The 13,600-nt window shown below is 42.5% G+C and overlaps 1 protein-coding gene across 2 annotated transcripts in view; it reads right to left on the bottom strand.

The window, feature by feature from the left end:
* Nucleotides 1-13,600, bottom strand: part of SCML4 (sex comb on midleg-like 4 (Drosophila)) — a 44,039-nt gene that overhangs the window by 7,369 nt on the left and 23,070 nt on the right. The window contains exon 5 of one of the 2 annotated variants that reach the window (XM_009083480.1): nucleotides 6,628-6,897. In XM_009083480.1, the coding sequence (XP_009081728.1) occupies nucleotides 6,628-6,897 (270 nt within the window). The remainder of the gene's footprint in view (nucleotides 1-6,627; nucleotides 6,898-13,600) is intronic. The other variant, XM_009083481.1, reaches the window with a different exon arrangement.

Below are 13,600 nucleotides of genomic sequence, written 5' to 3'. Positions count from 1 at the left end.
TGCAACCTGCTGCTTCCAGAAATGCCAGGAAAGGGCAAAGGGGAGCAGAGAGCCCCGAGTGCAGTTGGGAGCCTTCACAGGTATTGGAAATATCTGTAATGAAAGGAAGGGGGATGAGAAGAAAAGGTTGAAACGACAGGGGGATTCTATTCACTCCTCCGCAATCTAGAAATCAATAGCATAAATCTGATTTCTTAAAGACAAATATATAAATGACCTTTCTAAAGAGACTGCATGGCTAGAACTCTTCCAGGCCCTAGCAGGTGAACATAACCCTTTCAAATCCCTATCAGAGGTATAACAAAATAAAAAACAAGGATTATGTGTCGATACCAAATCCTCAAGGATTTTTTTGTCTTTATTTACCTACCTAGTATCAAGTCTGCTGATGTTCTTTCATGAATTAAGATGTGTTATTTTACTGGTGTGAAAGGGGCTGCCTTTAAATGTCATTAATAAAACTGGGATACCACCAGTTTGCCACCAAATATCTGGGACACAGTTTGTAGATGATAAATCTGGAAACAATCTGGTTTTCCATATATTTTAAAATTAATTTTGTTGCTTAATTTATTTGGCCTTTTATCATTGCAGGTTACACACTTGTGTAATCTCTCTATTTACATAAGAAAATAGATCATTTCATGTCTACACAAAGTCATAAGGCTTGTTTCAATAGCATCACTTTGCTGAAAAGTTGTATTAAGCACAAAAGTGTTTGATGGCAGCAGGGCAAGTACTATACATTTTTTCTTATCTGAAGGTGTTCACACTTAACCTAAGAATTAGATAAATGAGGAAGTCTCATGTCTCCCGGGTATCCTATGCCATCCTGTCATCAGAATTAATCAAGATGATAATGAATACTCAGATTACAAAGAGATGGGAGTGCTTGCGACCAATAATTATTTTTAGAGATCATAATCTAGGTCAAATCCAATTTCCTGTTTTTGACAGGTGGCAAAAATTTGTCAAATTAATGGAATGGGATATGGAAATTTAGGCAATCAGAGGGAAGCACTTTCCCCTCCTGCCTCAAGCGATGTTGGAGAAGGAGAGTGAAGAGGTTCCTCTGCAGGGGAAGGTCTCTAGGCATCCCAGTTGAGACCATTGCCTGCACAGAAATTGCTGGAATTACCAGGTCAGTGGCCAAAGTCCAGTGAAGCCAATGGAAAGACATGGTCCAGCTTGGTCTGAGTTTTCACTCTGCACAGACTTTTCTCTGCCATTCATCTCTAACCTCTGGACTTTCCTGAGAAGGAAGATGGAGAGAGACAACTGGCAAATGGCTGCACAGACATGACAAGGAAATACAATGCTAAAATGGGGTTAAACCTGCAAAAGAAGGAAAGACAAATAACAGACTCCCTAAATATGTTCTTGGCAAACAAACAGAGCCCAGAGGGAGTACAGTCATTGATAGATAAGAGTGGAAAGGGAGTGACAGATGAACTTTAATATTGCTGCAGGCCTAAATGATTTCTTTGCCTCAGGGGAAGGGGGTGGGAATGAAATTTTAAAAGGTTCTCTCTGATTGCACTGGAGCAGATAATAAGGAGCAGCAGATCTACTGAAACTAAGCAGAAGTAGCAGACCCTCAAAACACAGAGAAATGGGAATTATTTTAAAAAACAAACCACCTCTCACTATGAAGAAGGACAGAAAGAAGGCTTGGCAGACAACACTTTTCTAAAAGTCTAGGGCACATCAAGCGGGAGAAGAGGAGAGGCATCAGGAAACCAGGTGTGTGGGACAACACAGTTACAGGATATTTAGGGACGTGATGGATGTTGAGCCATGACCAGCAGAAAGCTCTGAAAAGAAGACTGGGCTAAGCACATCTGTTTGCATTAGCCAGTGCTTGCAGGAGATGTTATGCACCACCTGGCTGGTGTCCTCAGCCTTGCAATGCATCAGAGCAGAGTCCCTGTCCCACCAGTGTAGCAACTGCTCCCACTTACAATGTGGCATGCACCATGCAGGGATGCAGCATTGCAGGTGCTCCTCCACCTCCTGCAAGAGCAGCCCAGCAATCCACCTGCACGAGATGTGGCCATGGACATTAAATATTTATTTAGTCTTTTCTTGCTCTGCCTCTCTTTTGCAGAGAAAAAAAACCCAACACAGGCAGCTCACTGAAATCACCAAAACTTTCAGACTGTAAATGTCCTTAAAAATGAGCAGGATGTATTTGCTGAAGTGGTACCCAGCACTGAGCCTTGCAATGCCATCAGTAGTTCCTTTGCCTTGGGGAGATGCTGGATCTGGCCCCCACGGGGTGCTTGCAGTATTATTCTGGAAAAAGAGACATTTCAAACCCTGTGTCCCCAAATGTTTTCAGGAAATAAATGTATTAACGAGTAGGATTGCCTCTTTAACAAAGACCCTCAGGTGATAATAATTAACTGCTAATATTGGATAATAAAATCTACATAAAAATAACAAGCTACAGGGCAAGGTTAAGGTTATTATATTGTGGTTGAATGCACAATTCTTCATACTTGAGATAAAGACTTTGTTATGTAAGCAGGCTTGGAAAGGTTTATGATGTCCTTGACTATTCCTTCCCTGATTTAAAAGCTTCAATTTGGCAAATGATGACAGGAAAGTGCATGTTTATCTGTTAGCAGCCCCAACTGGCTTTCTGAAATGAGATTTTTATTTTTTTTATTATTTTTTTTCTGAATTTTTTAGCATAATCAAGGAGAATTAAGCATCAAGCTTCCGATCGCATTAATGAGAGCTTTGAGGTTTAATCTCATCCATTCCGCTTGAAAGACATGTTCTGCTATGCACTGAGATATGTTTTATGGTTATGGTTTTTTCCATTATATTTGCCCACCATGATAAATAAGGCAAGCTATTTTTCAAAACTATCCATAAATAAATAGGATTGGGTTGAGGTTTCAGAGATAAATTCTTCCTCTTTTTAATGAGTCCTGCCTATCCCTGCCTTGTAAGTATACAAACTGAAGAGCATGAGAACAGAGACTGGCATGCACCATTACTCATCTTGGCTCACTTATGATTCAGCAACATATAAATTATGCCTAGAAAGAAGAAAAACACACAGAGAAGAATTGCAGTGAGAGCACGGATTCCAGAGACCTTTGCAAGAGAGATTTTGTGAAGGCACTAATCAAACTCCAGTGTAGCTGTACTCAGGCAAGTGCAGATAGATGTGTATTTTATAAGTCTGGGATTACCAGTGGAAGTGGAAGGAGCACAGTGAGTGAAAATATGATAGCTGTGAAGAAATACAGTCTCTGATTTTAAGGAGGAGCAGGTAGTGCTTTGTAGAACTCTGTGATGAGAACTGCAGTGTTACAGAGCTGACACTATGGCACGTGGGACAAGAGATGAAACCAGGCTGTGATCAGATACATCACAGAGTCCCAGTGCTACAAGTGATACCATAATGAATGTGTGGGCACCTTGACTTCAGGGATGTCACTGTGCTGCCTATCACAGCCACAGAAAACTGCCTGGCTGTGTCTGAGAGCCAATGGCTCTCCTCTGCCTCCAAGGACCCATATTCTGCCATGGGCTGCAGCAGACTCTGCTGGAGTTGCCAGAAAGCAGCTGAATGGATGAGAGTAAGTGTGATGGATGGTGGTGGCACAAATGTGCACTGGCTGTTTGTGCTGCCATACATTGAGGGAGCTCATGGGATTGCTATTTCCTCTGTGAGAGACCTTGACAGCAAATCCATCTCTGTATGGCTTTGCATGTACCTCTGTGGTAGACCCTAATCTACAATGGGTGATACTGGGAGCAATAAATTGTTAACACCAAAAAATAGCAATATGAATAATTCATAACCATCTTAATGATGTTCACTGTATACCTTTCAGCTTTAGGAAGCCTTTACTGTTGAGCTGACCAAATGATCCAGAGGTCCCAGAGAAGTTAGTCTATGCAAGTGTCAAATGTTTGTCACATAAAAAATACTAAGATATTTTGGGATTAGTCGTATTAGCCCAAAGTATTATATGTTGCAGCTTCAAGGCACTTGTAACTGCTTTGGAGACAGTCACATGTCATGGATATCTGGTTCAAATCTCTTCCTCTTGGCTTCTCAAAGTACTTTAATAAGTTTTAAGCTAGAGAAATAGAGGAATCTGCAAAGCCTATTGCATGGCTACTCTATGACTTTTTTGTTACTTCAGTTCTGGAAAAATGATGTGCCATATTTCAGCCTTTCATTTTGTAAAGACTGCAGATTTTGTGGGAAGTCACGAAAAGAGAGATGGAGATGTCCCCTGAAGCTTCACTTCCTGCTCAGGACCATGTGAAGCTTTCACTTCACAAGACATTCACTGAGACTAGGAAACAGTGACATTCAGAGTCAGGAACAAGAAGGGAAAGTAATGCAGCTGAACAAGCTTAAGAAGTTCTGATTTTAAGCTTCAGTCCCCTGAACATAGTTTTCATTGCCTGATACCAAGGGTTTTCTCCACACAACACATTCTTAAGTACTGAATTTTGTGTATGCTGAAAATGCACAAAGTATTCAATAAGCCACTGAGTGATTCAGAGAAGAACAATCTATGAAGGGTTAGTAAATATGAATCTACCACCTCTGGTTCAGGAAGTCCCTGAGTCACAAGTTTCTGAAGGAGGAGATGGTAATGAGGAAGAACCAGCATCTCTGACTTTATCACTTATCTTTGGGTGTGCTGCTGTTTTATGCTGGAGACAGGATCTGTGGCTAGACACACCTTTGCTCTGAACTGCCCTGACCCTTCATATGTACTACAAAGAGATAACAACTGATCCCAAGCAATACAATACAGATTTTTAAAGCAAGTAAGTAGCAACGTTGTTACATCTTGGCTTCTTGCAGCTGCCAACTAAAAAGCTTGTTGTAAAGGTCCCAGTCCTGCTAGGAGGCTCTAAGGAAGTGGTGGGAGAGGGTTAAATGAATCCTCTGCACAGTAAGCCTCTTGTCCTCCTAGTGCCTGATTATGCCAGTCTGAGAGGCACTGAACAAGATCTGAAAGTGGCTTTTCACTTCCTTTGCTTTGTAACTGAGGCCACCAGTTCCTAGCGACAACCTTGTACAAGTTGTTTGCAGTAGTGTGTTTGTGCACTATCCACTTTGCTGTGAGCAAAATTGACTCTGTAAGTAAAGAAAAAATAATTATGAGAACCAACCACTTATTGGTGGTCTCTCTAATAGAGTAACACAGGGGTAAACCAGGAAAACAAGTGTGTGATAATAACAGCAAAGTGAGGGATGGTTTTGGGTGGGTATTGAACATTTAAGACAGCAAACTTAGATAAACAAATAAATACAAGAATAAATACCTGTAAAACATATTTTGGAAGAATAATGTTCTAAAACATTAGTCAAAGTTCAGAAACAAGAAGTAATACAGGTGTTGGGAGGTGAGGGATGTGAAGGAATTAAGCAAAGATCTGTGGGTACTGGAAAGAGGCTCTGGAATGAATTCCAGGCAAGCATATGCAGAATCACTTGAAATTTCCAGGGGAAATGCAAGGGCAAAAAGACAGTGTAATGAGCTAATTGTAGACAAAGGGGCTAGAGGAACCAGCGAGGCTTCTGCAAATACATCAAGATTTAAAAAAAAAAAGAGTAATACTAGGGTGACAGTAGATTCCATTAATAAATGAGGAAGGGAAAGAAATTAATGACTTAAAAATGGCTGAGACATTCAACTCCTTTGTTAGATCTATCTTCAAAATGAAAAATGCATAAATGAAGTTTGAATAATTAGTAAGGGGTGAAGATACTGCTGGAATCACTACTGACAAAGACCTGTTAATGGAGAACTTGGAAAATGCAAACAAAGACAAAGTTAACGGAAGTTCAGTGAATTAGCTAACCTGCTTGATGAACTCAGGTAATTTCTAGAGGAAAAAAAATCATGGCCAATAGGACATATAGCTGATGGGCAGAGCAACTGACCCAGCAAATGTAAATTGTAGCAGGGTAACTGGACAAAAATACAAAGAAAGGGAAGAAGAAGGGTCATTGAATGCAGGGGTTCCCATGGCATTCCTTGAAAGTGTAGATAAACTTCTTGTGACTTTGCTTCCTGAAGAATAAAAGATCCTTGAGCGGTGAGCTGGATGGCTGCACAAAAATATATGTTTTGCTGGGGAGTCTTTTTCAAGGAAAATCTGACTTGGATCATGATGGAAGGGACAAGATGGGCTATGCAGCTAGGAAGAAAACCTTTTGCCAAAATGCTTTGAGGTAGGTACTAATATTTGGGTTTCATCTGCATCATATCTTGTACCCAGCTGGTGTCACACAAATAACAGGTACCTGCCTGTAGGCAGGATCAATCTTTGGGAGCAATGCCTTGTATATTAATATTTATATCTCTAAGTTGATAATGACAGATGTGATTGCCACACGATTATACATAATACATATGTTTACATAATAACAGCATTAGAAAACGTTCACCTTTTTACTTAATGACGAACAGATTGATTTTGTGTTTACATAGCTTATTATTTCTCCTTCTAAATGGAAACATGACTTCATCACTGAACCACCTCACTAATTTTCTTGGGGAATTTGGGAATGAGTTAAGACTCCAGCATGGCACCAGCACAGCAGCACACATTGCTAAATGGAAGAGGTTGTATTACCACTTCTGTTGCCTTCAAGATAGGCCTCGTTCCTCGTTGGACTGGAGGTCTGATGCAGCAGGCCAGTAGATGAGGACCCTCCTGAAGACATCGGGGCAGGACGGTGGGTACAGGAGGAAGAGGAGCCTCCAGCAGGATGTGCATCTGCAGGACTCTGGCGCATGGTGTACATGGAGCCCATGCAACCGAAGGCAGTGTCGGCAGGATCCACGTTGTACTGCTTCGAGTTCACAGGGTCAGCCAGGTAGTCCTCAGGTATAACTGTTGCTGCTCAGGAAGCCAAGACACAAAAGAAACATCAGTAAAACAGAAACAATTTTAATTCAGTCCTTGAAAAAAATATTTAATTTTGGGGCAATAATTCCCTTTTTTTCGGCCCAAGAAGTGTAACTTCCATTTCTATGGCTCGATGTGAGTCATCTGTGTCAACTTATGGCAATATTCTCTGTAAAGTCCTGGGCTACTGACTGGCGGGTCCCATTTGCCTCATGGTGCTCCTTGAATATCACCAAGACTAGAGATCTGTGCAGCTGTTGTTTGCTCTGTCTTTCATTTCAAACCATCAAAGTTGAAAGGAAGGAGGCAGAGGAGGACAACAAGACAGGCAGTTTGTTGAGTTCATTATGCCTGGCAGCCAGTAGGAGAGAGTGAAGGTAATAAACCAAAGCATTCTGGCTGCAATTACCAAAATTAATCAGAAGTATCCTCAGCTGCAGACATCCATCAGGCCTGGTATCCCACAGGGAGATTAGGCTTGATGGCTGATGAGCACACCCAAGGTTTATCACAGGCAGATAGGTGTGTGAGTCACTTGGACCCGACTCAGGTTCAGACAAGTGTGCTGACATCATGGATGACTGCAAACCATTGCTATGGTTCCTGTCCTCTGCATTGCACTTCTCACAATATGTAGCAACTAAATACCTTGCTTTTCAGATTCGTCCCAGTAAATCAAATTTTGCACTTAATGACCCATTTTAGGTACTTATATTCCCCTTTGCTTGGGGAATGCACAGGCATGAGGCAGGCAGAGCCCTAGGTTTTGCAGTACACAGACTTTTTTTCGCATTTCCCCTCAGATCTAGGTCCAGGTCAGTCCACTGTATAGACTGACACTTCCATGTCTGTGTCCTCACCTTCCTCTGACCAGTCCCAGACTCCTCCCAACAGCCTTTGATATCCAAGCTCCTTCCTATTGGCCTTTCTTTGTTTTCACAAAACACGGTCAAAGGTCTTCCTCCTCCTCATTCCCACTGCCATTCTCTCTGCATAACCAGCCCTCCTCTCACCCAGCCCCAGGTCCCTCTCCTCCACCACCACTACTGGGATACAAGTAGAGCTCCTGGTAACTTCCCCCAGATCCCAACTTTCAGATAACCCTACAAACACTGACAACCTGCACTTCAGAGATTCCCACTCCCACTGGGTGAAATGAAGTGTTAGCATCTGGCAGACAGGGAGCCCCTGCCTTAGGGAAGTGCCTTCCATCGCCCCATGATGTTTCTCTGACCTGTTGAAAGGGCCACTTTCCTCATCATGCATGCTCTCCCTCCAGAGACATCTAAGCAGGGTGGAATTACCCCCATAGTGCCACACATCAGCTTCCCTGCCTAAGCAACACTGTCCTCCTGGTGCAGTGTAGCCTTATTGAGTAACAAGAAGAATTTATGCTGTAATTTATGCCATAAGACACAAACCCCATTGCTAATAGATGTTGAGGTTGTATATAACAGAGTTTTAATTTACATTTTTACTCTTTTCCGTCAAAAAAAAAAAAAGGCAACTTGGCAGCTGTGTACAGTAGTTGATGCTAAACAAACATGATTTAGTTTGACAACTCACATACTCAAGAGTTGTGCCATGCCAGCACCCTGGCTTCTGTGTCAAGTCACAGCACAGATTTTTATTACATGGTTGCCTGACTTTTCATTTTCTTGCTGCTTTTTAAATCTTTGTCCCATTCTGTGTCAAGGCTGGACTCGCCATAAGGCAAACATCACATCTGAGGGAAAGTTGTAAATGTGAAGTTTCCTCTCTTCTGGGCCTTTGCAACTACAACTGCAAGTAACAAATTTGCAACTGCAAATAACTTTTCTTTAGCAAGTCTTTTTTCCTTTAGATAATCTGGATTCTTACAAAACTCATTCAGGTATCCTGCTGCTTTCTGCCAGGGATTTCTGAGCTTGTTTCTCACACAAATACGGATAGGGTTTAATTCAATTGAACTCAATGGAGTTCAGCTAACGTAACACATAAGAGAAATAGGAATCAGACACTCTGAACCTTTCTCCCTAACCTCCAACAGATGCAAAAATTATATAGCAATTGAGCTAAATACCTTGCTTTTCAGGCTCCTCCCAATAAACCAAAGAAAATCCAATCAAGCCTCCTCACTCAAAGGAATTTAATTACTGTGTAGAACACTTGCAATAAAAGCCTCTTACGCATAAAGAAGATGGCTCTTTCTGCAGCATCCTGCCTGCACTGCATGGAATAATTATGCCTCTTGTGAATCATTACCTCTTTATTCCAGGAAAAGAATGTTCTTTTAATATGATTACAATATGAAGAAGACATAGACTATCAAAACAACAAAGAGCACATTAAAAGAGCCCTGCTAAATAAACAGCATACAGCTTTTATTACTGTGGATGTAAATTACTCCAAAATTTGTGAGCAGACACCAGGGATTTGTTGACTGATGTCAGACTCTCTCAGTAGCCTGTGTGAAACAAGACATGTGCAGATGAAATCTCCCTGTGGAAGACACCCAGGAGATGTGTACAAGACTATTATGAGGAACCAATCACTGTGAGCTCTGTTCCTAACCTTGCTTAAGACTCTTCTCTTTATCTGGATCAATTTATTCCACATGTTTCTGCTTTGAGTTCCAAAATGGGAGTAATGATGCCTATTGCCACAGACCAAGCAGGAGCCTCCATTCATTACTGTATGAAACATTCTCCAGTGAAAGGTGCTCTGGGAATCTGAAAAGTTATATTAATGTCTTCATTGAACCAGGGATCATCTCAAGCTGCCAGTTTTCTAAGCTAGCCTTTTCGGAGCTCCTGATCTTCAAGTTGACATAAGCTGGCAGCAGATTACAAGAGCAACTCATCAGAGTCACTTTCTGACCAAAAGAATCTCATGATGAGATGCAGGTCACAGTTAGATTAGGCGAAAGGAGACTGTGCATTCATGTATGCTCACCAATTTTAAACAGTATAGGTTTAAAAAGTGCTGGCCAGCTCTCACTCCCTGCTGAGTGCAGCTGCTTTGTAACTGCTTTGCAACTGCATGAGCTGATGCACCTTAAGGAACCACGTTTCCATGAGCCCATGCCCTGCAAATGGGGGAGACCCACATGTGGAAGGGAGGAGGCAGGCAGGCCCAGAGGACTTTCAGGGCACAGAGAGATCCAGTATGCCCCTGAGGGACACAGAGTCCCCAGTGACACTTCAGGTCAGAAGAAAACATCTGTATTTCATGACCCCCAGCTCCCAGCAGCAGAGAAGGAGATGAAGATGGCCAGGGCAGTCTGTATGGGTTCACCAAGGAACAGCCACACCTGACCAACCTGATTGCCTTCTATCATAAAGCACATGGGTTTGTGGGCAAAAGGAGAGCAGTGGATGCTACTTGCCTTGCCTTAAACAAGGCTTTCTATACCGTCTTCCATGATATTCTTGCATCCAAGTTAGAACATTACTGTTGGGGTGAATGAGAAACTGGTTGGATAATGGCAGTTAATGGGTTGTATGGAGGGCAGTACAGAGCAGGGTACCACAGGGGTCTAACCTGGCATCCAGGTGTGCTCTGTGTGTGGTATCAGACAGACAGGGACGAACCAGTAAGTTCTCTGCTCTGATGTTTTCTCCACTCCAAGAAGTAGCCACAGAGGTGGGGGGGAATCATGATGAGGACTGATGTTAGAGGCCCTGGTCTGCTTACAGCAGCACAGGAGGCAGTAGGAGGCATGGACTCCGCTGTCCAAAAACTACAGAAAACTGGGGAAGCTCTTTGTATTCACATTTTCCCAGCTCCTTGTTAGTTTGTACCACAGAGAAGCTGCATGAGTTGGAGTTCCACTGATGATATGCATGAAAATATCTGCACTTTGTAAGCTCCCACAAGGCTTTGTAAAATGTATGGCTTTCACAGCTTCTAATCCCACTTCAGCCAATTAGGAAAAAACATGTTATCTAAGACAATAGAATAAAACATCACTCTCAATTGAGGTTTAAAATGCCACAGTTTCATAAATCTGTAGCTTAGCATTTCTGCATTCTGTCACACTTCTATATTTTACTTTCTAGGTAGTCAGTTTCACACACTAGTGAGAAGTTAGTACACAATGCTTTAAAGCAGAATTTATGAGAAAACTGCTTTTGCTCTGAGCATAGTAGTCTCCATTACAGCTGAGATGCTCAAGCTATCTTGGCATAGTTTTCTTTTCCATGAATGGTCCACAGGTAACTGGACTGAAAAACCCAAGGCTGTTACATCCAGAACACCTTAAAATGCAGCGGAAGAGGAAAGAAAAAAGCCACAACTGCTTTCCCAATTTAAAAACAGGCATCCCTTTATCTGAGTTTCTTTTAAGTAGCAGCCTGCATAGTTCCTAACCAAATTCCTGAACATGGGTCAGTTGAGCGTTAAAATAGCCTGAGAACCTGCAGCTAACATCCCAGCTCTGCTGCAGACCTCTGGAGTGATCTTGCTCAGGTTATCTGTCATCTTTGGATCCCTGTTCTCCATTAGGATGAAGAAAAATACTTGTTTTGTCTCTCATTTCTGTAACATGTTACGTTCTTTTTGCCACCGTTTGCCACCGTGGAGTGCCACGTGGATGCATACTGCATGTCTGAATGCAGAACACAAACATTGGACCTTTGGTAGCATCTGGGACTAGAGACAATCCAGAAAGACAAAAGAATTGACTCCCATTGTCCATTAGGAAAGTAAATGAAAATCAATTTCAAGTCAGGCAGGAAATGAAGAAGAGCATATATGTAGGAAAGATGATCTCTAGCTGACATTTTCCTGAGCAGGTCTGATGTCTCATTTTTTTTCTACATCATAAAAAACCCCAAACCTATTCTGCTAAAATGTCTCCTATAGGTAAAAGCTCTTTCTGCACTCCAGAAACACTCTATTCTGTCTTCTCTCCACCCAGGCCAAACACATCTTGTGTCGCTGTCCTCACCTTCTGCTGCTCCCACATCACTGCTCATGTTACATCTCTCCCTTTACCTCTCACAGGATCCCTTCCCTCATACCCCCTACCTGCTTCTCCCTCTGTTCTTCCCTATCATCTCTTCCTCCTGCTTCTTCCATCATATTCCCACTATCTCAAGCTTGCTCTAACACTCCTTTAATACACCTGCAGCATCACCCTTTCCCCATTTTGCCAGCTATTCTTCGTATCTCTCTTCTCTTTTCCCTCCTCCCACACTGTTGACCTGCATAGCCATTTCTTCCCTGCATCTCACACTTCCATTGATCCAGCTTTCCCTTTCCTGACACCCCCATGCCTTTCTCTGGGTTCATTCCCAGATTCCTGCTTGGACAGCACAGTGCAAGGTCAGGGCAGTGATCTCAGGCCAGAGTTCATTTTCCTAGTTGACATGCCATGTCCTGCACAGCCATGGAGTGGCTGCATCTGGGTGAAATCTGCACAGGACACTGCTGGAAACCCACATCCTCACATCTGAGCATGCTGAATGCTGGTCCCCAAACCATCGAGGTCCTCTTTTACACACTGGTGTCTTCCCAGGACAACTGCTCTTATTTCTGGGACAATACTTTAATGTCATTTCATAACCTTTTACTTCACCACCTGCAACGCTTGATCATTTGTATTTCATTTAATTAAATTCCCCATTAACTTCTTTTCCTCACAGTCAATACAGATTTATTTCTGTCTTTCTTTTCTCTGCCCCCACTCATCCTTTTTTGTGTTGTCTCCTATTCCTCATATCATTTAGTGATGGGCTTTGCCCTCTGACCCTTCCCTGTACCTTTTAAAGTGCTGCCATATATTGTCTATAATGGGTTGACCAGATGTGAACTCCATATTTTAAGTGGCATGATATCATAGCTTCCTCAGACCTCTCCTTTCTCCCAGCCAGGGCCAGCCTTTTTTCATCTCCCAGTCATTTTGAGAGGAGCCAGACACAGTGTCAAAATCCTATTGAGAGACTCCTTCTTTGTATGGTTTTATCTTTGCCTGTATTTTATAGTTCCTGAGCTTGGCTCCAGCTCCCTGCACAGGGATGGCATTTGCCCTGTCTGGGAGGCAGTGGGGGATGGAGAGGGAGGGGACAGTTTAAAGTAGCAGGATAGAAACTCTGCATCCCAGCCTTTATGAAAGGAAAAAATTGAAATGGGGAAACACAAAAAGCAAATGCTGAAATGAAGAAGGAAATTCTTCAGGTGAGTTTAATCATCAGTTCAATTTAGTGTAAGCCAGAGAGGAAGACAGCAGAGAGATGTAAGCAGTATTTAAGATTCTGAAAGATACGCCTTGGCTCTGAACTGCTATCTTCTGTTTTAACATCAACTCTTAAAAGATTTAAAAAGAACTTTTTCTGTGTCTGCCAAACAGCCTCACACATTTCTGTCCAGGCAGGAACATACCATGGACCTTATCTTCCCTGTAGCTTGAGCCTGCATGCATCTATCTAAAGATAAGAGCCTCCTGTGATGGATTAAGACTTTCCAGCTCTGCCTACTGTGATTTACTCTGGGATTACAGCACCAGCCCATTCCTTTTAGCTCCCTTGCCTGTCCAGACATGCAGCACAATGAAAATATGATGTCACCCCTTAGCAGGCATTTCTATACTGTGTCAACACCACTCTCTGGTGCATGTGTCTGCACCCTACACAGCTGGGCAAGGACCAGACCTTTTCCACAGCAACCCCTGGCTGCCACAGTTTGGTTGGACAAGGAAAACATTACAGGCAGTGAC

The sequence above is a fragment of the Acanthisitta chloris genome, unplaced genomic scaffold, assembly GCF_000695815.1.
Source record: "Acanthisitta chloris isolate BGI_N310 unplaced genomic scaffold, ASM69581v1 scaffold5731, whole genome shotgun sequence".
Classification (NCBI taxonomy): Eukaryota; Metazoa; Chordata; class Aves; order Passeriformes; family Acanthisittidae; genus Acanthisitta; species Acanthisitta chloris.
This window is presented reverse-complemented; position numbering and strand designations above follow the sequence as displayed.